The sequence below is a fragment of the Vespa velutina genome, chromosome 9, assembly GCF_912470025.1.
Source record: "Vespa velutina chromosome 9, iVesVel2.1, whole genome shotgun sequence".
NCBI classification, from domain to species: Eukaryota; Metazoa; Arthropoda; class Insecta; order Hymenoptera; family Vespidae; genus Vespa; species Vespa velutina.
The window spans coordinates 601,650-628,347 of record NC_062196.1 but is presented as its reverse complement, the minus strand read 5'-3'; the positions used below and the strand labels follow the sequence as shown (position 1 = coordinate 628,347).

At 30.5% G+C, this 26,698-nt stretch overlaps 3 protein-coding genes across 4 annotated transcripts; 1 reads left to right on the top strand and 2 right to left on the bottom strand.

Annotated features, from left to right (window-relative positions):
* Positions 1-241: 241 nt before the first annotated feature.
* On the top strand, positions 242-12,685 carry LOC124951527 (dynein axonemal heavy chain 7). The gene is made up of 22 exons (XM_047500052.1): positions 242-391; positions 483-576; positions 656-810; positions 877-1,162; positions 1,227-1,388; positions 1,865-2,076; positions 2,167-2,284; positions 2,376-2,616; positions 2,690-2,936; positions 3,023-6,805; positions 6,872-7,158; positions 7,266-7,519; positions 7,579-7,875; positions 7,934-8,429; positions 8,502-9,247; positions 9,327-9,680; positions 9,772-10,238; positions 10,300-10,457; positions 10,520-10,766; positions 10,889-11,294; positions 11,376-11,639; positions 11,722-12,685. The coding sequence occupies exons 1-22, from the start codon at positions 333-335 to the stop codon at positions 12,070-12,072; spliced, it is 9,684 nt and encodes a 3,227-aa protein (XP_047356008.1). The 5' UTR covers positions 242-332; the 3' UTR covers positions 12,073-12,685.
* On the bottom strand, positions 12,140-20,369 carry LOC124951528 (phosphatidylinositide phosphatase SAC2). Of its 2 annotated transcripts, XM_047500053.1 has the most exons (13): positions 19,850-20,369; positions 19,070-19,446; positions 18,715-18,978; positions 18,481-18,635; positions 18,231-18,403; positions 17,917-18,109; positions 17,515-17,842; positions 17,127-17,197; positions 16,646-16,870; positions 16,061-16,282; positions 15,662-15,975; positions 15,365-15,574; positions 12,140-15,297 (listed from the first exon to the last, which is right to left on the bottom strand). In XM_047500053.1, exons 1-13 carry the CDS (start codon positions 19,944-19,946, stop codon positions 14,309-14,311), a joined length of 3,618 nt encoding a protein of 1,205 aa, XP_047356009.1. In that variant the 5' UTR covers positions 19,947-20,369; the 3' UTR covers positions 12,140-14,308. The 2 variants fall into 2 exon arrangements, with proteins under 2 accessions (XP_047356009.1, XP_047356011.1); XM_047500055.1 differs by lacking the exon at positions 16,646-16,870.
* A 153-nt stretch (positions 20,370-20,522) lies between these two features.
* Positions 20,523-22,271, bottom strand: LOC124951529 (ubiquitin-like domain-containing CTD phosphatase 1). Its single transcript, XM_047500056.1, has 2 exons — positions 21,971-22,271; positions 20,523-21,700 (listed from the first exon to the last, which is right to left on the bottom strand). Exons 1-2 carry the CDS (start codon positions 22,128-22,130, stop codon positions 20,874-20,876), a joined length of 987 nt encoding a protein of 328 aa, XP_047356012.1. The 5' UTR covers positions 22,131-22,271; the 3' UTR covers positions 20,523-20,873.
* Between the last annotated feature and the right edge of the window lie 4,427 nt (positions 22,272-26,698).

Genomic DNA, 26,698 nt, shown 5'->3' with positions numbered 1-26,698 from the left:
TCACTTGTAGATTAACGATCATGAATGATATGGATGATGCTAAACGCGTAAACGAATATATAGAAGATATACGAAAATTGATAAGAAGTCTCGATCGTATGGATGAACAAGCAGAATGGATAAATAACGAAGAAACTCTTTTTAATTTTCCACTCACCCAATATCCTCTTATCAACGAATTAAAAGAGATTATAATGCCGTTTTATGAGATGATATATCTAGCGTATAAATGGCAAAGATATCGAGATGTCTGGTTAGATGGACCATTCGAATATCTTGATGGATATGAAGTCGATACTAAGTGTAACGAGTTATATGCTAACTTCAGCAAAATGAGCAAACAATACAGAACTAAAATCAAAATGCAATTGGCGACAAATTATCCTTATAGGTTTATTTTTATATTTTTCTTTCTTTTTTTTTTTTAAATTTAAGCTAGATACTATCTCCATATTTGTTTATATATTTGATTGGTTTATTAGTTTTACAGGTTTGATTGATGATCCAGATCCTTTCCAACAACCGGTACCTATAAAGCTTTCTTATCAGATTCTAGAAGATATTCAATCGTTCAAAGTAAATAAAAAAAAAGGAAATTAGTATTATTATCTCAAAAATCATTAAGGTTTATAAATGTAATAAATAATATTTTTAGGTATACGTTCCACTTGTAACAGTTTTCTGTAATCCTGCTTTACGACAACATCATTGGGACGAAATGTCACTCATTGCAGGTTTTGATCTTACACCCAATGCTGGAACAACTCTTCGAAAAATGATAGCCATGGATCTTTTACAAGATTTAGACAAGTAATAACTATCGGTCGGTATTATTGATAAATATTTAAACTTACAAATTTATTTTATTTAATAAAGATATGAGTTAATAAGCGTTAGTGCATCGAAAGAACTGAGTCTCGAGCAAGCATTTTATAAAATAGAGAAAGAGTGGGACGATGTTTTATTCGAGACAACATTATTTAAAGATTCTGGTGTTGATATATTAACTCGTTTAGATGACATACAAACACTTTTAGAAGAACATATTGTTAAAATACAAACGATGCGTGGCTCGGCATTTGTAAAGCAGATTAGAAAAAAGGTGGACGATTTTTATCAGAAATTACTTCGTATACAAAATACCATTGAACAATGGGTTAAGGTTTGTTAATTACTTATTTTAAACTTTTGAAACTATGCATTTTTAATATTGTAAACAATTGTAGGTGCAAGTACAATGGATGTACTTGCTACCGATATTTTCAAGCAAAGACATTATTGCACAATTGCCTGAAGAGAATGTACTATTTGTTCAAGTTGATGGAATTTTTCGGAATGCTATGCAAGCAGTTAAAAGAGATCGCCGAGTTAAAGAAACTGCTGGTAGTGTAAGTATTAGGTTGTCCGGAAAGTTCGTGCCGATTTTGTCATTACGTTACCTACCACAAATCGGTACAAACTTACCTGACAACCGACTATATTCTTAATTAATCTAATATGTTGAGTTGTGTTTATATGCATTCCTAGATTGTCTATGTTTTGAGCCGGTTTTTTTTATGAAAGTGATTTAAGTCATATATTTTTCGTTCTGAAATATTTTGAGACATTTAGTTTTGAATTATTTAAAAATTATTCTCCTATAGTGACAAACAAAGAAAGTAAATGTTTTATTTATAAAAAATAATTCTTTTTTTTGTAATTTTAACTGCAACCGCAGTCAAATAAGCACTAAATTAAGTGCATTGCTGCAATTTAACTTAGATCATTTTCATAATTACCGGTTTATTTTTGAATTATCTACTTAAATCATATAAAAGTTTGTCTATAATATTTAAATATACATTGTATTCTATATCGCTATTAGGTCGGCTTATTAGAAGCTATGAGAGAAGCTAACATTATGATGGAAACGGTTAACGAAGGTATATACAATTACCTGGAAAAGAAAAGGCTTTTCTTTCCACGTTTCTTCTTTTTAAGTAACGATGATATGCTTGAAATTCTATCCGAGACAAAGGACCCACTTCGCGTACAACCTCATTTGAAAAAATGTTTCGAAGGAATTAACAAGCTTGGGTAAGTTTTCATTATTTCAATTTTTTGTCATCAATTCTGGGTTTTATCATTATATTTTTTTCATTTTGATCGATAATGATTATCTCATAGATTTAATGAGTCCTTAGAGATCTATTCTATAATCAGTGATCAAAAGGAAGAGATAATGTTGCAAGGCCGTATTTCAACAGAAGCTGCACATGGTTGTGTAGAAAAATGGTTGATCCAAGTACCTATATGTTTGTCAAAATATTTCAATATTAAAAATAAAATAATTTAATTAGATTCGAAATATTTTAAATCATATTAATAATTAATAGGTAGAAGAATATATGTTGAAATCGGTAAGACATGAAACGCTTATGAGTTATTTGGATTACGATACAAACGAACGGGTAGTATGGGTTCAAATTTGGCCTGGCATGGTCGTACTTTGTGTCGCTCAAATCTATTGGTCTATGGAAGTTCAATCGAGTTTATTGACACATATACTATCGACTTTGGAAGCACTGTGGAAAAAATTACAATTACAAATTTTTGACATGGTTAATCTGGTAAAAGGTACTGATGAAATTCTCGCAAAATTCATTTACACCTCGTTTAGATATAATTTTTATATAACAAACAATTTCAGGTAATCTGACGAAACAAAATCGTATCACGTTGAACGCTCTTATTACAATCGATGTTCATGCTATGGATATAGTAAAAATGCTCATCGATAAGCGTATTACAGATGAGAAAGACTTCGAATGGTTAGCTCAGCTTCGTTATTATTGGGAAAATGATGTATTTGTTAGAATCATACATGCGACTATAGCGTATGCTTATGAATATCTTGGAAATACATCACGTCTTGTGATTACACCATTGACTGACAGGTAAACTATAATAAATTTGTTTAGCGTATTTATTTAATGTATTGTTTAATAATATCATTCTTAAAACTATGATATTGTTTCGACAGATGTTATCGTACTTTGGTAGGTGCATATACTTTGCACTTAAATGGAGCAGCCGAGGGTCCTGCAGGTACTGGAAAAACTGAAACAACGAAGGACCTTAGCAGAGCTATCGCTGTACAATGTATCGTTTTTAATTGTTCTGAGGGTCTCGATTACAAAAATATGGGAAAATTTTTCAAAGGTTTAGCTTCCTGTGGCGCTTGGTCGTGCTTTGATGAATTCAATCGAATCGAATTGGAAGTTTTATCAGTGGTAGCACAACAAATTCTTTCTATAACTCAAGCGATACATGCGAATTTAGAGACATTCGTTTTCGAGGGAACAGAGTTGCGGTTAAATCCTGCGGTTTATATTTGCATCACGATGAACCCTGGATACGCTGGTCGTTCTGAATTACCAGATAATTTAAAAGTTCTCTTTAGAACCGTGGCGATGATGGTACCGGATTATGCGATGATCGGCGAGATCTTTCTTTATTCATCAGGCTTCAATACCGCTCGTTCATTGTCAACAAAGATCGTAGCAACTTATAAATTGTGTTCGGAACAACTCTCGTCTCAATCTCATTATGATTATGGTATGCGTGCCGTGAAAACTGTCCTAACAGCGGCACAGAATATTAAATTGAAATTTCCCAATGAGGATGAAGCGATACTTCTTCTTCGTTCTATCATCGATGTCAATCTACCAAAATTCTTGGCTCACGATGTACCATTGTTCCAAGGAATAGTATCTGATCTCTTTCCAGGATTGACTTTGCCAACTCCAAGTTATGATGTATTACTGAAAGCAGTTCGTGAAGTCGCCAAGAAGAGAAATTTACAAGCAGTTGACAGTTTCCTATTGAAGATTATACAAACGTTTGAGATGATGATTGTTCGACATGGTTTTATGCTGGTTGGTGAACCCTTTGGTGGAAAGACGTCTGTTCTTCATACCTTAGCTGATGTTTTAACTTTAATGCATGAATGGAACGACGAGAATGGTGCCGTGACGAAATACTTCACGATCAACCCTAAATCAATAACGTTGGACCAATTGTATGGACACTTCGATCCAGTGTCCTCTGAGTGGTCAGACGGTGTATGTGCAGTTGCATTCCGAGCATATTGTATGGAAGAAACTGATGATAGAAAATGGATTATATTTGATGGCCCTGTCGATGCACTTTGGATCGAAAATCTCAATACTGTGCTGGATGATAATAAAAAACTGTGCTTGACATCTGGCGAAGTAATGCAAATGACAAACGTGATGTCGATGATATTCGAAGTTATGGATTTGGTCCATGCGTCCCCTGCTACAGTATCGCGTTGTGGAATGATCTATATAGAACCTCGTGTACTCGGTTTGCAACCGTTTATCGATTCTTGGATAGCATATTTAAATCCACAATGGAAAGAAGATTATGAAGATTTAATAAATGAGCTTTTTGAATGGTTGATGCATCCTTGCTTGGAGTTCATTCGTAAGATGTGTCATATGCATCTGAACGTGAGCCAAATTCATCAGCTAGTGTCGACCATGAATCTCGTAGAGATGTTTATAGAAACTGCTGTGGAGGATAACCCGAAAACTTTTGATACATATATTACATCATGGCTACAAGCTGCAATGCTATTAGGGATGGTTTGGGGAGCAGGTGGTACTTTGGATCTTGACTCTCGATTCAAATTCAATGCATTTTATTTAACATTTTGGAAAGATGAAAACACAGAATATCCCATTCCCGAGAGTATAAAGGATTCATTGATCTCCATACCAGGAGACGAACTCATTCATGATCATTTTTATACGTTCAAAGGTAAAGGAGCATGGAAACGTCTTGTCGATTTATCTACATCAGAACAATATAATGAAAACCAAAGCATTAGCAACATAATGATACCCACTATCGATACGGTTAAATATCAGCTATTATTCTTAATGCATATCAAACAACGAAAACGATTTTTAATACAAGGAGACACTGGTACAGGTAAAAGTTTCTACATAAAGGACATGCTGATGAACAAGTTGGAAGAATCGGAATACTTACCTAATTTTATTATTTTTACACCGACTACAACAGCTTGGACTACTCAAGAATTGGTATTAGCAAAGTTATATAAAAGACAGAAAAATCAATTAGGTCCATTACCAGGTACACAGTGTATAGTATTCATCGACGAAGTCAACATGCCTGCCAAAGAGACTTATGGCTCTCAATCAGCAATCGAATTACTTCGGCAATTTTTCGATCATGGGAGTTGGTACGATCTAAAGAGACCAGAGAAAATTACGATTCTCGATACGATGTTTATTTGTGCGATGGCACCACCTGGTGGAAGTAGGCAAGAGATTTATCAAAGATTTCTACGGCACTTCAATCTATATTCCATCAATGAATTCTCGATGGAAAGTGTTTTCCGGATTTTCACGAATATCGCCTTTGTCGGGCTCAAACGAAATGGTTACACAACATCAGTTATTCCAATCGTGAACGAAATTGTGAACGCTACTATAGCCATATATAAAGCAGTTAGTAACGAATTTAGACCAACACCAGCAAAACCACATTATTCGTTTAATCTCCGTGATATTACTCGGGTAATATTAGGCTTTACCTTGATAAAAAAAGAAAGTGCCGAAACCAAGGCTGAATTTACCAAATTATGGGTCCACGAAATTTTAAGAGTATTCGGTGATCGTTTGATAGAATCAAAGGATCATAATTGGCTCTTTCTTACGATTAAAGAAACCACACAGAATGTATTAAAGGAATCATTCGAAACGATATTCGATCATCTGCCAAAATTCAACGACAATTTAACGAAAGAGAGTTTTCAAAGTTTGATCTATGGTAATTTTATGAACATGGAAGCACTAGCGGAAGATCGTCTCTACGAGGAGATAATCTCGATAACAGAATATAAAGAAACAGCCCTGGCTTATCTTCAAGAATACAATAATACTCATCGAAAGAAGATCGATATTGTGATGTTCCGTTATGCTTTGGAACACTTGGCAAGAATTTGTCGTGTACTTTCTATTTCTAATAGTAGTTTACTAATGGTTGGTGTAAGCGGTTCTGGAAGACAATCTTTAACAAGATTAGCATCTAGTATGGTTGGCCATGGACTTTTTCAACCTGAGATTGGTAGTGCATATAACTTAAACGAATGGAGAGAGGACATAAAGAAGGTATTAAAAAATTCCGGTGGAGCTGGTAAAGATTTTGTATTTCTATTTACCGAAGGACAGATTAAGGAAGAAGCTTTCCTTGCTGATATCGATAGTCTCCTTAATATTGGAGAAGTACCAAATCTTTTCACAATTGAAGAAAGACAAGAGATCATTGAAATGTGTCGATTGGCTGCTCAAGGTGGTAATCGTAATTTGGATATATCCGTGCTCTCTGTATTATCATTTTTCATTAATCGTTGCAAGGAGATGTTACATATAATGTTATGCTTTAGTCCAATTGGTGATACCTTTAGAATAAGATTAAGACTTTACCCGAGTCTAGTCAATTGTTGCACCATCGATTGGTTTGAGGTATGGCCTGAGGAAGCGCTTGAACAAATAGCACTTTACAACATAGCAAGTATCAACGTCGATGAGAATATTAAAGTTAATGCCGTCGTTGCTTCCAAATATTTTCATAGCTGTGCGAAGGATATCAGTATTCATTTCTATCAATTATTTGGTAGAATAACATATATCACTACCGCAAGTTTTCTCGATCTGATGCGTACTTATGTGGAATTGATAAGCGAGAAACAAGAGGAACTGACTTTGGCAAGGTATCGATGATATATTTTTTTTTGTTTATAAAATCACATATGTTTGATATTCATTTTTCACAACAGAGATCGATATCTTAATGGTTTGGACAAGCTAGAATTCGCTGCTATACAGATTCAACATATGAAAGTGGTTCTTTCGGAATTAAGGCCGCAACTCGAGTTATCCGCGAAAGAAACCACGGATACTATGAGGCAAATAGAAAAGGAAAATGTGAGCGTCGAGAAAGCAACGATTATGGTGAAGAGAGACGAAAATGCAGCCAATGTTCAAGCTACAATTGCAGAGAACTTGAAGATGGAGTGTGAAGCTGATTTGGCCGAAGCCCTTCCTGCTTTGGACGAGGCGATAGGTGTTATATTCAATTCTTATATTCATTTATAGTGTAATCATCATTATTATTCATCATAATTATCATTTCCATTTACCGATGAAAATATTTTGTTTTATCGAATACAGCTGCTTTGAATACTCTCAAACCTGCTGATATCTCTGTTGTAAAAACCATGAAAAGTCCTCCAGAAGGAGTGAAATTAGTAATGGCTGCAGTTTGTGTTATGATGAGCATACCACCTATTAAAATCGAAGATCCAGGTACTGGTCGTAAGGTTTTCGATTATTGGACACCTAGCAAACGTTTATTAGGTGATATGAAATTTTTGGACACTTTACGTCAATATGACAAGGATAACATCCCTACTCACATAATCGATGTAAGATGTTAAGAGATAAAAAAATGTTCAAAGTCGATAATACAATGTTGTGTTAACAGGAGATCAAGAAGACATATATGACGAATAAAAATTTCGAACCGAAAATTGTAGCAAGAGCATCATCGGCTGCTGAGGGTCTGTGCAAGTGGGTTCGTGCAATGGTATTGTATGATAAAGTGATCAAAGAGGTTGCACCGAAAAAGGCGAAATTGACAGCTGCACAAACAGAATACGAAGAAACCATGGCGTTCTTGAACGAAAGACGTCAAATGCTTGCTTCTTTGACCGAGAAACTTGCTCATCTCAATGAAAGATTGCAAATTACGCTCGCGAAAAAACTCGAATTAGAGAGCGAAGTAATATGTTAATGTTTACATAATTAATACAATAATTCATAGTAATTCACCCCTTCAGGTTACCAATTGCAGAAACAAACTTATTCGTGCTGAAAAACTGATCGATGGTTTAGGAGGAGAAAAAGATCGTTGGTTAGCTGCAGCAGATACTTTACAAAAATCTTACGACACACTCCCAGGTGATATTTTAATTTCCTGCGGAGTGATTGCTTACCTTGGTCCATTTACCGCGAGTTATCGTACGGAGAATATAAATAAATGGATGACTTTTGTAAAAAGTTTGAATATACCTTGCTCGCAAGATTACAATTTCGTAAAAATATTAGGAACTGAGATAAAAATTAATTCCTGGAATATATTCGGTTTACCACGGGATTCATTTTCTATTGAAAATGCAATCATCATGGATAATTCGAAGAGATGGAGTTTGTTCATAGATCCTCAGAGTCAAGCAAACAAGTGGATTCGTCATATGGAAAAACGGAGCGAATTAGAGATCGTCAAAGTAACAGATAAAAATTATATGAACATCATTGAACAAGCTATAGAGTATGGTAAGATTTTATTAATGTCGTTTCAAATTTTTTTATTTATATCGGTTTATAAAAATAATATCGTGTTCGTAGGAAAGCCAGTTTTGATTGAAAATATTTTGGAGGATCTCCCAGCACCTCTTGATCCGATTCTCATGAGAAACATATATAAAGTCGCGGGAATATGGCATATTACTTTAGGAGAAACTGTTATTGAATATGATTTACGTTTTAGATTATACATCACAACAAAATTACGAAATCCGCATTATCTTCCGGACGTTTTTAACAAAATCACTTTAATTAATTTTGCTCTGACGATAGAAGGTTTGGAAGATCAATTATTAGAAATCGTTGTAGCTATTGAAAGACCTGACTTGCAAGAGAAGCGAGAATTTTTGATAGTTGAAAGTGCTGCAAATAAGAAAGCCTTGAAACAGGTTGAGGATAATATTTTGAAAACTTTGTCTGTAGCTGGGGCTGGAATTTTGGAGGATGAAGAAGCTATAGAAATTTTGGACTCATCTAAAATTCTTTCAACCGATATAATAAAGAAACAGCAAGTCGCAAGAAAAACAGAAAAAACGATCGAAGTTTTTCGTCAAAGTTATCAACCTATTGCAAAATATAGTTCAGCTCTATATTATACCATCACGGATTTACCAAACATAGATCCTATGTACGAATTTTCATTGCAATGGTTTATTAATCTTTACATTGTTTCTATCGACTTAGCAAGCAAAAGTAAAATCTTAGAACGTAGACTTGAATTTTTGAGAAATACGTTCACATATTATCTTTATCAAAATGTCTGTAGATCATTGTTCGAGAAGGATAAGGTTAATAGAAATATAGTGCTCTCTTAGAATATATATACTATATCATATGCACTATAATATAAACGATAATTTTTATCAGATATTGTATTCGTTCATATTGTATTCAACGATTCTATTGGCAAGTAATCAAATAGATAAAAATGAGTTTTTATTCTTCTTATCTGGTGGAATGGCATTGAAAACACTTACAAAAAATCCAGCACCCGATTGGCTTCCAGATAAATCATGGAATGAAATTGATAGAGTAAACACTTTGTCAAGTTTCGAAAAATTTTCAGAAAGTTTTAGCAAAAATTTAATGAAATGGAAAACATATTACGATCTATTAAATCCTGAAAGAGCATCTTTACCAGAACCATGGGAAAGTACATTGACTCCATTTCAAAAGTTGATTGTTATGAGAATAATCAGACCTGACAAAATTATAATTGCAGTGAGTGTATAATATTTATATATTTAAAAAGATTTTTTCTTCTTAACTAGAATCATACATATAAATAATAATTAAATCCATTTTCCATCAGATACGCGAATTTGTTAAGAATGGAATGGGAAATAAATTTATAATACCACCACCATTTGATATCTCCAAGTCTTACATGGATTCAAGCTGTACAATTCCACTGATTTTTATTCTATCGCCAGGTTCCGATCCAATGGGAGCTTTGACCAAATTTGCTGATAGTATGAATTATCTATCGAAATTCGCTACTATTTCATTAGGTCAAGGTCAGGGCCCTATAGCTCAAAAACTTATTTCCGATGCTCAAATCGAAGGTTCTTGGGTTTGTTTACAAAACTGTCATTTAGCTGTATCTTGGATGCCTGTCCTTGAAAAAATTTGCGAGAATTTCAATCTGATGAATACTCACGTCAAATTTCGTCTTTGGTTGACAAGTTATCCTTCTGATAAATTTCCCATAACGGTTTTGCAAAATGGTATGAAAATAACGAACGAACCTCCTACGGGTCTTCAACAAAATATTATGAAGTAAGTTACTTTCAAAAAATGAGAAATACAACGAAATTAATAATTTATTTCTAATTTTTAGATGTTATTTATCCGAAGCTGCCGAGGATCCAGATTTTTTTCACACGATGTCTCACAAGAAAAAAAATTACTCAAAATTGCTATACGCTTTATGTTTCTTTCACGCATTGATTCAAGAACGTAGAAATTATGGACCACAAGGCTGGAATATTAAATACGGTACATTAAAAACATTTAATCGACAATATCGAAAGAAGATAAATAATGACATTTTTGTGCAGGCTTTGATGATTCTGACTTACAAATATCAGTACAACAGCTTCAATTTTACATTGAAGATTACGAAGAGGTTCCATTTAAAGCAATCATTTATCTCACGGGGGAATGTAACTATGGCGGAAGAGTTACAGATGATAGAGATCGAAGATGTTTAAATACTATTTTAGATGACTTTTATAATCTTGATGTAATTACAAATCCAAATTATTCGTTCAGTGATGTTGGTCCGGAATATACATTACCTAAAAAGTAAGTAAAGATAAGATAATTGTATCTTGTTGTTTAGATATTATTTTTCTTTAGTATAATTTAAATTTAAATATTAGTTTAATACTAATATTATAATATTAGTATATAAACAATTTCTCTAGATATGACCATCAAGATTATATCGAACAAATAGAAGGGATTCCTATTATCACACCACCGGAAGTGTTTGGATTGCACATGAATGCAGGAATAACTCGCGACCTTGAACTTTCAAAGAATTTCTTTGATTCGATGATGTTGATTCAGGGAACCGTCGCAGTGGGCGACGCTATGAAACAGGATGAACTATTGTTGCTCATGAAAGAAAATATCTATAGTAAATTACCTGGTCTGTTTGACATCGAAGAGGCTCATAATTTGTATCCAACGATGTACATGGAATCAATGAACACAGTATTGGTACAAGAAATGGAAAGATATAATATACTTTTAGCTGAGATGAGAAATTCATTGATAATGTTAGAAAGAGCTATAAAAGGTCTCATAGTCATGACTTCCGCTTTGGAGGTATATTATAGTTTCAAAAGATTTTCTTCTATTATTTATAACTTGATCATTCTCGCTTAAAAATTTCTTTTTTTCTTATAGGTTTTAGGAACACACATAATTAATGATAAAGTTCCACCATCTTGGCTTAGAGCAAGTGCTTATCCAACGTTGAAATCATTATCCGGTTTTATCGATGATTTCTTAAAACGTTTAGAATTTTTCAAAAATTGGTTGATAGAAGGAAAACCAAAGACTTTTTGGATATCCGGATTTTCATTCGTGCATGCATTTCTAACGGGCGCGACACAAAATTTCGCAAGGAAATATAAAATACCGATTGATAAAATCGATTTTGATTTTGAGGTAATATCTTCCTTTGTCATTATATAAGCGGACCTTTTCTTCAATTTTTGAATTGTTTACCTTAAGAATAATTAATTGTTAGGTAATGCCATCGTATGAATTAAATAAATCTCCGATAGACGGAGTATATGTTTACGGTATGTATTTAGCTGGTGCTAGGTGGGACATGAAAACTATGTTACTTGCTGAAAGTTATCCGAAAATACTTTGGGACTCCATGCCAATAATATGGTTCAAACCATCCGAAATGGTTAATGTAATAATAAAAGGACGATATGAATGTCCCTTATATATAACGTCTGCGCGTTTTGGAGTATTGAAAACCACAGGTCACTCTACTAATTATGTATTATCTATACTTCTCGATACCAATAAGAAAGTCAGTCATTGGATTAAAAGAGGTCTAGCTTTATTATGTCAGCTTGATAATTAAGCACTTGGAAAATACTTTTTGTATAATTAATAATGTAAAGAAAGAATAATGAAATAAAAAGACGATATATTGACGATGTTTTTTATTGTTACATCATCTACAAGTGTCACTTTGCGTTATTTGGCATATATGCGTAAGTTTTATATTTTTTGTGATCTTTCGAGAACATATTTCTTGAATATACATATGTAAGGCAAAGCCTCTATTGGCTATTATATTTATAACACACATTATAACTGAATTTGAACTGGTTGCATCCACATACATAAAGCTTGATTGAATTATCATATCCGATAGTCGAAGAAATACAATTCGAAAGTTTAGCCAATAAAGGTAAATTTTGTTTGGATTGGATCAAGGTTCTGGTATTTTTATACAATTATAGTTTTTGTATACACTGAAGTATTAGAAAACAGTTCTCACAATACTCTAATCTAAAAAATCACTACGTGATCTATAAGATTTACAATTTTCTTTACAAACTATATTCAATCTGCAAAAATGTATCACAGACTATTGTTCGTGACTAAAACAAGTGTTATACAAAAGGACAACGTATATTTATATTCTTAAATACTTTTTTGTATGAAAAATTTATAAGAACTGTCAATAATTGCTCTAATAATATTTACAAAGTACATAATTATTCAGGTGAACTTATACTGATTATAATAATTAAAAACTTATAGTGATATGAATATATACGATCTATTTCTTTTTAATAAAATACTAACTGGTATTTGTTTTATTTTACTATAATTAATGCTTGTCTTTGTTATGTAACATATTTATAAACTATAAAGTATCTTTGTAAGTCATGTTGTCTGCAATACAGCAGCAATACTAAATCAATACTGCAGTTTCTAAGATTGCGAGATGTATAGATGATATTTTTGAGAAAGAAAAAGAAAAGATAATTTTTAATTACATTGAAAAGCAAGCATTTTTTATCAATCTCTTTAATCGTGCATGTCTATATCTAATCACACCATTTAACTATATCAACTTAATTAGATCTTTCCGTATTCTAAAATCGATTATATTGAGAATAAAACTGAGCACAGTTTTATGTAAGTTTCTAAAAATAATATTTAATAGAAGTCACGAATATATCAATATCCAAAATGGTCAATAAATATTTCGATAATTCTATATAACTCACATATAATGTTATGATGCTTCATCAATTATATATTCAATATTATTATTACTAATATTATTAATTAATATACTACTGTGTGTCATCTGTATTAATATTTTGCAATTTTTCTATACTAGATTCATGTCATTTTCTATATTTACATAATTGACTAAAAAGCTTCTTTATCCAACTTGCTGTATAAAAAAACTTTTCTCCCCTAAATTGCGCTCAAAAACGTTTATTAATAAAACATTCTTTTAATGAATATAACTATAATGAATATAACTATCAATGTCAACGAGCAAGGCAACAGTGCTTAAATTTTGTGGAAAAATTTAATTATGCAGCAAGAAGCTGTTAGAAAAAAAAATCTTATTTAAATCTCACTTTCCAAATACAGTAGAATCCTAATTATTCGTATTCAGTAGAAGTAAGAATATTACTGAAGAAAAAGGAAAAAAATGTATTTTTCGAAAAGGTTGTTAAAAGTCAACGATTTATCATTAATTATAAATATAATGAAATCATACTTGAAATTTTCATTGTTGGGTATTAAAATTTATTATAAACCAAATTAAAATTCTACTGTATATCTACTCGGATAATATATATTTTTATCTCACAATCTAATTAAACGTTGCAAGATTGAACACAGTACTAACAGTAATCTTATAAGAGTAAATTCTATGTTAAGTATAAATTCTGTATAAATATGCCAAAAGCATTTCAAATTTAAGTATTCAATTTCGAGTAGAGTTCAAACTAAAACATAAGATCCCATAATTCCTTTTTTGAAAAATAATAAATATTTCTATTATACAATAAACTCAGGTTGTTATTATGTATAAAATATTGACCACATAATTTGGTAGGGCAATTTTTCATAAAAGTAAAAAATATACTTTTTTTTAATTTTCTTATTACTTGCTTTAGCAACATGGTGATAACATAATTTTTATAAATTTTTTTGTCTAGCTCTAAGTTTATAATTTTTTAATTCGCACTCCATTTAAATTTCTTTTTTTCTGTTACTATATTTACATTATTATTATCATGTTGCTCAATATAATGTACTTACAGTTATGCCACAATAATTTATAAAGCGATCAATGTAGATTTGCAAGAACCCCATTTTTCTTGAAGTTTCTGACGTTCTTCTAGATGATGATCTGATAAATTTCTCGTTAATCCCATTTGACCTGATTTTAATTTCCTCGGATCTAAATTAGCTCCAAGTGTTTGTACACCTTTAGCGAACTTTGAAAAAGGTGATAGAATATCTTTGGCAGTAGCTGCAACTGGACTTGTGACATCTGTAATGCTACTTTTTATCGATTTCAGGGCCGATTCACTTTGCGAAGAGGTAATATTTAATGTCAGATCTTGTTCAGATGTTGATCTCTTTTTATCTTGTAACTTATTATCTATTAACAAAGTACTACTCTTTAAGTTATTTAAATTTACTTTGCTGTCCACTTTTCCTGTTGACTGGCTTATATTTTTAGAAAGACTTAATGATGTTGGATGCATCATTCTATCTTTTTCTTCGCTTAAAAAATCTGCTACATCCTGAATAGTTATTTCTGGTGTCGTTGCTGTGGTTTTCTGTGGTGAAGCACTAAGAGAACTACCAGATTCACTTTGTGGCATTAGATACAATTCAGATTTCTTAATATTAGAAGACAATACATTATCTTTATCTATATCTGCCTGTGCTAAATAATTATCAGAAGCACTATTATTTACTATATCAGAATCTTTAATACCCATTATAATTCCAATTGACGGGCTATAAGCTTCCATTAATTTTTTATCATGAGAAAAGTTCTTTGTTTGTTCTGTATGAATGTGAGTCATTTCAATATTTTCATCTTCATCGCTACTACTACTAGTATCACTGCGTTTTTTACTAATATTTCCAGAGATATCTCTATCACCAACAGTAAAAGTTGGTTTTAAAGATGTAATAGACTTTCTTGATTTTATCGTTCTTGCTAAGTCGATCGGTTTTTTCGTGCTAAAACTGTGACTTAATTTATTAAGTTTACTAAATTGTTCTGACATATTACTTAGTGCCTTTGTACCTGCAAAATCATAATGATTTACAAATTTGTGTCTATAGATGATTATTTTTACTATTAATAAACAAACCTGCACTTTTGAGAGCTAATAATTGCGTTTCAGAAACATTTCTGGTTAACTCAGGAAGAGAGGAAATATCTAAAAGTCCTGTAGAACCTTTAACATTAACTAATTTACTCTTTCGTTTATCTAATGTTATGTTCATTGCCAGAGGTACTTTTGGTAAACCAGCTATTTCCATTGCTACTGAGATAGCTTCACAAATTGCTTTTAAAGATTCTGCAATATCAATATTTTTGTTTATTTTCAAAATTATTATATATTATTTTTTATTATTAAAATATATTAAAATGTAAATTATTTTACCTATGCTTTCTTCAGCAGTTTTTATTACAACAGCCATGTTGTTAAAAAACCTTAAATTTGTACTGCGAAACATGTGAAAGTAACCATACTCTGTACCCATTTTATAGCTAATTCTAATACAATGGTAATGTTTATTCTTAAAAATAGAAACTGTACTTTCTGGTTGGCCAAATTCAATAAGAATTACATCAGATAGCGGAACTCTTTGATAATTTGTAACTTTATCAATTTGGTCATCATAATCTGCCACATAATAGCTATCTCGAGTTAATATAAGAATAGTATCCATTTCAGTTTCAGTAGGATCCCCAGTTCTAAAAGAAATCAAAAAAGAAAATGTTAGCATCTCAGAGAATACACAATTTTTTTAACAAACTATTAATAAATGAATATACATACATAGGATCTGCATCAATAAGTCCCCAACTTCCAAGAATAACTTCAGGATCAGGTATCAATAATTTTTTACAATCTTCAATCAATAATTTCACATGAATTGCTGTTGCAGCATTATCTTCTTCTTCTGTACGTTCTTGAAATACTTCTTCACTTACTGAATTTCCTAACATCATATCAATTGTAGCTTGTCTATAGACATCTTTGAAGCGATTAAGATAATATCTGAAATCATAGTATAATTTAAAAAAAAAATTAAATATAAATAATCATTACAATAATACTTATATATATAATTTATGATAAGAATTATTGTCACAGGATTAAATAGATTTTGTGTTTTTATGTTTAAAAACAGATGCGTTGTTTATTAATAATAACTGCCAGATTTTTTACATTGCTAAAAATGTAAGATCAATCACTAATTTTCATGCGGTGTAAGATTCATCATCTGTGATGAAACTATGTTTAGCATACTATAATCATTCATAAAATTCAATTAAACATGAAATATAAATTGTAGTGTTATGAAATTATTTCTCATATACACTTTTCACAAATTTTTCGTTTTGACAACAGAAAACGAACCTTGCTAAATTACACATAGCAGTGGCATAAAGAAATTCAGGATGTGTAGCAAGTTGAAGCTCTATATTTGGTGGTTTTGTAGGAATAAGTTCAAGACAGCAGTTATCAAGGATGTCTAAATAATGTGACCAATCGTTATTCAGTTGATCAACGTCGATTGAATTTCCTAGCAAAGTTTCTATCGCTGCCTGGCGTAAGTCGTCCATAAAATGTTGTTGAAAATATCTATCGGAAAATTAAAGGATGTCAGGGATCTACAAAGCACGAAATTAGAAACGTCTAACTCAATCTTGATTGGTATTTGATTTGGTAAAAATACCTTATCACCAAACTAAAATATCTAGCAAACTGAAAATTAAGATATGATAGATAATTTATAATGATTTTGAAATAGCAGTTGGTTGCAGGATAAAATAAAAGAAAAAAGAAAGAAAGAATGGAAATGAAGGATTTAAAGCATAGAAAAAGTTCATAATTTTACCTATTTGCAGAGTTCATGCCATCTTTCATTAATCCAGTGAATTTTCTTTCTCCTGTTCTCGTATAATCTCCCTGAAAATATAATTAAGTATATTATATATATATATATATATATATATATATATATATATATATATATATATGTATATATATATATATATGTATATATATATATATATATGTATATATATATATATATGTATATATATATATATATATATATTAATTTATATATATATATATATATATATATATATATATATATAACATTATATATATATAAATTAAGTAATATATATATATATATATATATATATATATTAACATTGAATAAATATATATTATAATATATATTGAATAAAATTAAGTTAACAGAATGAATTACAAACCTTTAAAGCATTTGTCCCAGCATATTGTTTACTGATTATGTCACCATTATTAGCCCAAAGTAATTGGAAAGTTTGTCTAATGTTTGTAGGTAAAGTTCCATCAGGTGGTATTAAGCCAAGTTTTGAAAATTGTATTTCCATTACAGCTTTACCAATAGCTGTTTGTACCACATTAGTTCTGTCTAAACAATCGATGCAATTTACACGAAAAATTCCTTTCTGCATGCAAATTGTACCTTCTTTGTCGCGCCAACAGTAACTCATATTCGTTAATACTGCATCAAGTGCATTAATCAGAATAGAAACATTTTCAAAATGCATACCACGGCTGTTAGATAAAAATTACAGAAACATAAGGAATTAATATAACATGTTCAAGAATTTGGTCATTTTTAGACTTACCAATACTCGTGAAAATCAAAAGTTGTATATGTAATATCAGGATGGTTGTATTTAAGAACATGATTACTATAAGCCTCCCAAATTATCTTCTCTTTTCCTGTTTGCTCAATTAGATTAACAATACATATTGGACCATATAAATCAAGTTCTTCACCAAAATGTTTTTCAAATGTAACCTGTGTTTCTGCTTCATCTAAAATATTATTATAAGATTATTACTTAATATTATAAGATTGCATATACAAATGTGTTAATTTTATAAATAATTTTATAAACTATTCTGTTTCTTAACTTCTAAAATGCACACACTTTACCTTTATCTATTCGTGGAGGTGGTTTATATTTATACCCAGGTTGAGACCAATAAACTGGTACACTACCTCGAACTTGTACAAAAGATACCTGATGATCATGATACCAAACCAATTGCTCAGTTTCAACATAATTGGCACATTTACCTTGATCATCAACACCGCGTCTTTTATACCTTTATTGTAATCAATGTTAAATTTTTAATTTTATTTATTATGATATACTGTCAAAATAATCATAATCAAAAACTACCTAGTGCCAGCACGGAATCTACTCCTTCTTGATATAATAGCTAAATTAAATATTTCATGTTGTGGTTGATCATAAAATCCGACTTCGACTTTACATTTTTCTATTTGAATATATCCTTGAATGACTGGTAATATCCAACAATCTGCTTTGTTTGTCTGAAAAAGTAATATTATTTAAAATAGTTAATACAGTACACCTTTTCATTAAAAAATAAAAAATTTTTATTATATTAACTTTTAAATTAATTATATCTTGCAGCATATGTTTATTCCAAAAAAATCTATCATCTACTCGTTGCCACAGTGGTTTATATTGATTGCTTTTAGTTTCTTCAATTTCGGCTACGCATAATCGTTGTAAACTATTAGTAATATCTCCAGTTTCGCAATAAAAAAAAGAATCGGTCTCTGTAAAAATTTTATTCAATTCTTCTAAGATTCTTTTCTCAAATTTTTCTTTATCTTTAACTCCACTTCGTTTATTTACTGTAGACTTGACCTAGTAATAGAAAAGAGAAACTTAGAGAAACTACATATGCAATATATTAGAATTATTTTCTTATTTTCTCTTATTACAGCTTTATTTATACCTGCGATGTTGCAAGAGCAGCTGCTTGCTGAGTGGTATTTTTAATAGTATTTGTAGCACTTTTTATAGTGCCCCATGTTTTAGCAAATGCAGCTTTTTGCGGCACATCAAATAATCCACTAGTTCCTTTTTTCTTTGGTAAATGCTGATGTTTCTTACATGGAAGTAATCCAATGTCTGTGTTATCTGATCCAATATGTAAGAATACAATTGATTTGATCCTGTGTACTATATGACCGCCATATAATTCTCCGGCCACAGAAATTTCTTTTATAAGCATCAAACGTGGTTCTAATACTGATGGTTGCTCTATTTTTCCTACTATTCCATAGAACATTCCAAGACATTCTAAATCTTTTGGTGATGCCCATTCCCAATCTGTATGCAATAGAGTATAGAAAATATTTACACTATGATAATGATGATAACTTTATGATATGACAATAACTTTACGACAAATGTTATAAGCAGAATAATTGATTATGTTAATTGTAATATCGTTTACATTATAAATAATTCATATAAAATAAAAATAAAAGTGATGTTGATCGATTAATGTATACAAAGAAACAAAGAAACGTCAAATTTTGCACCACATTTCATTCTCAACGTATAAGCGTATTTTTTAACATTTAAGATTATTCAAATGATAAAAGTATTTATATTAATATATTTTTGCACAATTAATTTTTTATATTCGTTCCAATAAAAAAAGATGAGATAAAACGACGTCCAAAAATTTAATAATTTTAACAAAGATATTATATTTTATTGTACTTGCCGGATTTAGCAGAAAATTGGCCCGTATTTTTGTCGCACCACAAACTGTGCCTCTCTTTTACGAAAATAAAATGTGTGTCAGTGCGAAAGAGTTCCATTCTTCTGTCTTTTCGACGAATGATTCTTTTTACGAAGCATTTGTGACGTTCCCTCCTTAGACAAAAAATGCGTTTACTGATGACAGCTCGCCATCTTTTTAACTCATTCCACAACAATTCACTATCATTGTGGCTCGCTAACTTTCATGGTTTAGCGGAACTCCATCTGTCAGTTCTGTCAGTTTTATTCTATTCATAGCAGGATCGAATACTATTCACGTTTTTTGATCTTATACATCGCACTAGTTAATTTATTGACAGAATCAGAACTGACCAATAGAAACGTAGTTTTGTCGAACATGTATTATATACTTTTACTTATACATTTATAGAAGTATGTCATTGAGAATCGACTAAATTGTGATATATATACCGGCTATTGTCTACGTTACTTGTCTGATCTTGATAAATGTAAACATTGTTGAAAGTGTGTATACTTTAAAATAACAATGAGACATATATACGATTATTTTTTGAAAAATGATGGACGAATTCTTTTCCACTATATACTGCCATTTCTTAATAGGAATAATTAAAGAATAATATATTTAATTTTTTGAATAAGACTTTATTTGCTTAAGATTTGACGTATTTATTTAGTACCTACTGCATATACAATAAGTACATCATACATCGGAACATGTGAAAATATATATAGTTTTAATAATCCAAGCATGCGTTTATGCGAACAGAAACTTTTCCATAATATGCAGAAATCATTTCTAGTTCAGCATGATTTTGTTGTTTAATTAGGCTTGGTCTTTCACTTACATTTTACTAAACAGACTTTTAACAAGACATACATTTAGCATACTGTCTTCTCCTTTCTTCTCTTACAGTCGTCGATACAAGTGATTTCTTCTTCATCAGATGTCAATGAAATGTAAAATCTGATACAAATTAATGAAAATAAATGAAGATAAATATTTATTCATCGTCGCTCTTCTCTCCTCTTCTATCATGCGTCTTTTTTGCTTTGTATTCTTCCCATTTTCTATGATTTAAAGTCTGAAAATCGTCTACCTTGGCTATTAATTCTAGATATTTAGATAGTTTTAATAATTCTCTATCTTTGTTCCTAGTTGTATGCGCATGTCTGAAAGGTCTTATTCGTAATCCTGATTGTGGATTCATAATAAAATTTCTTCTTATGTCGTCAAACATTATTGTATTCTTTGCCGAGAATTGTTTATACTTTCCCCAAATAATGCCTAGAGGTTTTACTCCCACTACTCCATATTTTGGCGTGTGAACGGATATCATAGCAAGAGAATCTAGATGAAATGCTATTTTGTAATTTGGATGATTCGAGACACCTAACAATTTCATCTTCTCATTAATCCATTTCATGCTGGTTGCTGACCAAATGACTATATCGTAATTCTTGTAAGCACGCGTTAAGAATTCATGTAGATATGGTCGCATTAACTCCGCTCCACTTTCTGCTGTTGATCTATGATCAAAAAGAGTGTAGTCTATGTCAAGTACAAGAAGTTTCTTGCCTTCCCTAAGAGGATTCAATTCTGTAATGGTATAATGATCAATTCTCTTTTGTATTTTAGATAAATATACTTCAGCTTTTTCTATTTCTACTTCTTCTTCCTCTATGTCTAGATCATTTACTACGTCCGGCATATTTTCTGGAGCTCGACTCACTTCCGCGATGTCCTCCTCTCGAGAACCCATTAACATTAATTTAAAACCTGGTTTTAATCCTAGCTTTCCTATAATGTCATCATCTTGTGCTGCTTTGCCTGGTAAATACAAAGTTTCTATAGACCTTTGTGAAACATTAAAATATATTAAGAGGTTAATTTTTAACAATTAAAAATTAATTAAATTAATTTATTTCTAATATTACAAGCAAGTAACACTTGATAAATTACTTAATACATTCAAAGGACATAAATTAATAACTTTAAAGGATACAACTAAAAAATATATAATAGAACATTATGAAAGACTAGACATTTGATGTCATTTAAATAAACTCATAGGTCTATAAAAACAGTTCAAAACATAACCTTTGAATTTGAGGTTCAATAATTTTTGACGCTCTGGACGGACGCCTGTTTCTTTGTGTATGCGATTTTTCACTGTAAGGACCGTGTCAGATTCCAAGATATCAAGGATCTCGTACTCTTTTCCGCTCCATTTTACAATGATTTTGATTGCGTTCTCCATCGTGGCTTCCTCTAATAAAAGATACAATACAACTACAAATACAAAGCCATATACTGATAACTATTATTTGACAGGATAAACAGATAGTAAAAAAATCGTAAGGGTGAGTCGGTGCCTTTATTCAGATCGAGGAGCATTTTGCTATTGCGTAGCAGCGACGTTATTTGATTGGTCAGATTTCAAAATCCATTTTAAAAAGATTAACTCTATTGTCATAAATAAGCAGATATATTAAAAGAGAAAATAACTTTGTTGGAATCTTTAAATCTAAAATTTTTGATTATCACATTTATTACAATAAAATATGTAATTGAGTGAAGTCTTGAAATTTACATAGTTTTAATTTCGACCAATCAACACAAGTCTTTGTTCTATCGCGAATTGATTTCTTTTGTCCCAACATCACAGATTCGACGAATATTAAGTGATGATTTAAGTTCATTGGTCGTAGCAAGAAGTAATACAATGATAAATGATCGAAAATAATCATCATCAGAATCAACTTTTTCTACAATCAATAACAGAATTAGACTACTTAATTTCGTGTTTTTGAGTAAAGCATCATGTCGAAATAATTATGAAATTTTGCAGTAGGTAAGTTCCTTGAGACGTCGTAAGAGTGCGGTAGTATGATCTCGCGATTGCATTTGTGTTTTTAATTTAGTCCTTTCGAAAGCACACTTTTTGCATTTTTAACATTCCAAAAAGAATCATGAAACAACAGCTATATATCAAAAATAATTACAATAATTACAATCATTTTGATACAAGTATTACTCTTATAGAGTTATAATATGATTAGAATAATTGATTACACTTTTTGATCGAATTTTTATAAAAAAAGAAACAAATTATTTTTCTTAAGGATATGATCATTATTTTTTATTTTAAATAATCCATCAATGAATAAGATTTAAGTAGGACAATATTTGAATAACGTTAACAACGTGTAATATATTTAATGAACCTTTTTTTACAATTAGTATTACGATGCAAAATTATAAAAGGGCATAATGTAAAGGGTAAGTTATGAAATATAAATATATATATATAACGGCTATATATATATATAAATATATATATATATATATATATATATATATATAAACAGTTTTGTTTATCACAGTCGAATATTATCCAAGAAATTGACTAAAAAACGAAATTATTATATAAATTCTTGTTGCAACGAACGAAAAGTTTCTATTCCGAAAATTAATTAAGCATATCTCGTTTTTCTAATTGAATAAAAAAAAAAAAAATTCGAATTCCAATGTCATTCTACATATATCATTTTCTTTTTTATTTTTTTTCAGGTATTCCATCAAAAATGCGCTTTTCAAGTTAGAAATATTCACTCATGTTTAAGTTAGTCGCACCTTTCCCTTTTGAGCGCACACGAGTACATTAATAACATACTAGCACATTTTTAATACGACCGGTAGTGCAGACGAGTGCATCTAAAGCAATTACGTTTCTACGCAGCTATGTGAGTCCTACATAAAAGGAGATATGATGTAACGTAATTAAAGGAGGAAAAGTAAAATGTTTTTACGTTCGGTCAACAATTTTGGTTGTTATAAAAAGAATCGTGATATAATCTATAAATATTATATAATTTTGAATAACATTTTTTATTATCCATCGAAAAATTTTCAATACGCAAAACTTCGAATAATATCAAATGACGATTTATTTAAGTAATAATTTAAATTTAATTCTATTTTCGTAGTATAGATATCCAAACAGAAATAAAGTCAAAGTATTGCTTTGTTCAACATATCGTCAGTTTGAACCAATCAATCGGATCTCTTTAAAGATTTACACTCGATCGAACAAACGCGGTTTGACGGTTCGGATATCTTTCGGACCAAACTCGCTAGATTTGGCATTCAACAAAGTTCGAAATCTTGGCATTTGCTAGTAGTACTGATCACTGAGAGAAAGAGAGATAGTGATAGATAGATAGATAGATAGAGACAGAGAGAAAGAAAGAGAGAGAGAGAGAGAGAGAGAGAGAGAGAGAGCGAGAAAGTTTTCTTATGGATATAGCCACTTCCGCTCAGAGAAATCACGAAATTCAGCATCTGCGTATCGAGATGACGACAATCGGTTCGCTGGCCTTGTACGACTAAGCTTCTTTGCCAATATTGTAAACTTTTTTACCACATACAATCTTTTAAACATAAGAATGAATCTACTATATAGTTACAATTTCTTTAAAAGAAAAAGTTTGAAGTTCAAAAAAAAAGGAAAGTTAGATATGATCGTTTGAAAGTTAAATTAAAATAAATGACATTGTCGAAAGATCAATATTAGAGAACTTTGTAAGTGACGTTTAAAGTATCGATCTGTCGGACCTCTCATCGAATACCTTTGAAACATTTTTTCTGCTTTTTAAATGAAAGTTCGATCTCATCGTGTCAGACGTATCAATCGAATCGAGCAAAGCGGATTTGAATCAATCGACTAGAAATAATCGATTCGAAAAGCTATTTCATTGCGCGACGACGAGCTCTTCTCTTTTTCGGACACGTTATTTTTCTTCTCTCTTTTTCTCTCTTTCTTCTCCTCTCTTTTCCTTTCTACCTCACCTTTTTATTTCTTTGTGCAAACAAAATACTGCTCGCACGCAAAGGGGCCGATAGACACATTCACGATGACGAGAGAGACGCGAGGAAAGGACGGAGTGTGGTCAGGGGATGCTTTCACCTGCAGGACATCCTGTGATTGATGTGTTACTGCACAAGTATGCTATACTATTCGATTCGTTAATTTACACGTGGACGCGCTTTGAAGAAATTCTCGATATGAGAGAACTCTTAACTAATAATAAGTGGGAATTAAAAAGGAAAAGGGGAAAAAGAAAAAAAGAAAAAAGGAAAAAAAACCAAAATGGTAGAAAAAATGGAAACGAGGTTAACGAAGAAATTTCCAATATCTTGTCTCTTTTCTCCGTTGAACACTTTATTCTTCGACATTCTTTCGTCTCGGAATTCCTTCGTCGATTTAATTCTTTGGAGTTGCCTGGGATTGGCGCGTAATTACGCGACATTCAAAGGAAAAGAGTGTTCTTTGATTAATACATATGTTTTTTATACTAGTAAAAAGTTAGATTCGATTCAAATCACACGATAGATAGATAGGTGCTTTTTCTTTCTCGTATCTTTTTCACAAAGTTTTATTTTTATTAACACAAGGAAGTCTATTTATTTTTTTTTTATATTTTCGTTTTTGTAAAACAAAGTTTATAGAAAATCGACTGATCGAAAAATCGAAAATTTAATGAAAGTTTCATCATTGAATCTATACGATCAATAACCATTAACTTTTATTATTTTATTCCTTTTTTTCACAATATATCCTACAAAACTAACGAATATTCCTATTTCTATATCGCATATCATCTATCTTTATTTTCTATCAATTAATTATTGGAAAATTCATTTATCAAAAATTTTTTGTTTCTGCATTATTCGAATAATCGGTGTTTTGTCTGTTGTAATTAGATAAAATTTTAAATAAATTAAACATGCGTTAACTGCACAAATCGGTATATTCATCTAATATTGTATTTTTCATTATTTCTTGTAGATAAAATATATAGGAGAATTGATTGTCTAAATTCTTATATTAAACTTTACTTTTATTTAGGAAATATATATTTTTAGTCTTTTAAATATTATAAAAGAAATCTTAATAACATTTTAAGTAAAGTCCGTAAAAATAAATGCTGACAATAACTTCTATGATTTTTAACCTGTTTCGATTCCTATGTTTTATTTCTCTTACAACAAATTATTCCAGAGCAAATGTCATATTTATCTACTTTTTATAGTATTGATATCTAAATAAATACCTCAATAAAAATGATTCTTGTTTGTGAATCAATCCAATGAATACGATATCTTATAATCAGAATTTCTAATTTTACTATTTTTAGTGAATATAAAGTCTGTTATAAATAAAAATATTATTACAATAAAATGTCACTTATATGTTTCATTTTAATAAATTTTTTACTTATGGCAGTATTTATTTTTATAAGTCAATCCATTAAATATATATGTTACATAAAAGTATTAATCAAAATACTTCATATATTCTTTACAACTAAATTTTTGTATACGGTTTCGAATGTTATATTCGATTAAATAAATTGAAAATCAAGTGATCGATCGAAATAATTTAAAATAAATTAAATTAATTGGAGATAAGAATATGAAAAGAGAAACGGAACGATATTTAAGCAAGTTAAAAATATGACCATTCTATCGTATATTTAAAATAAAATTAATATCATAAATTTAAAAATAAAAAGTAATTTTAAATTCGAATATTATATTTGATTAAAATTAATTGAAAATAAAATGGTCAATCGAAATAATTAAAAATAAAATAATTGAATATAAATTAAATTAATCGAAAATAAGAGTATGGAAAGAAAAGCGAAACATTGCAAATTGAAAATGTAACTATTTCATCGTACAGTTGCATATATTCGAAAGGGAAGAAGGTCGGAATGATGGTACAATTAAATTTTAAAATAAAATCTAATTGTAAGTTCGAAT

Excerpts from the sequence above, each read along its gene's own strand:
- LOC124951527 (XM_047500052.1), top strand. The coding sequence starts at position 333 with ATGAGCAAACAATACAGAACTAAAATCAAAATGCAATTGGCGACAAAT. Across the intron at positions 2,617-2,689 it reads CATGGTTAATCTGGTAAAAG|GTAATCTGACGAAACAAAAT; the intron begins GTACTGATGAAA and ends AAACAATTTCAG. Across the intron at positions 10,239-10,299 it reads CTTCAACAAAATATTATGAA|ATGTTATTTATCCGAAGCTG; the intron begins GTAAGTTACTTT and ends TCTAATTTTTAG.
- LOC124951528 (XM_047500053.1), bottom strand. The coding sequence starts at position 19,946 with ATGGAACTCTTTCGCACTGACACACATTTTATTTTCGTAAAAGAGAGG. Across the intron at positions 18,110-18,230 it reads ACCTCCACGAATAGATAAAG|ATGAAGCAGAAACACAGGTT; the intron begins GTAAAGTGTGTG and ends ATAATATTTTAG. Across the intron at positions 15,298-15,364 it reads ATTAGCTCTCAAAAGTGCAG|GTACAAAGGCACTAAGTAAT; the intron begins GTTTGTTTATTA and ends ATGATTTTGCAG.
- LOC124951529 (XM_047500056.1), bottom strand. The coding sequence starts at position 22,130 with ATGGAGAACGCAATCAAAATCATTGTAAAATGGAGCGGAAAAGAGTAC. Across the intron at positions 21,701-21,970 it reads ATTGAACCTCAAATTCAAAG|GCAAAGCAGCACAAGATGAT; the intron begins GTTATGTTTTGA and ends TGTATTTACCAG.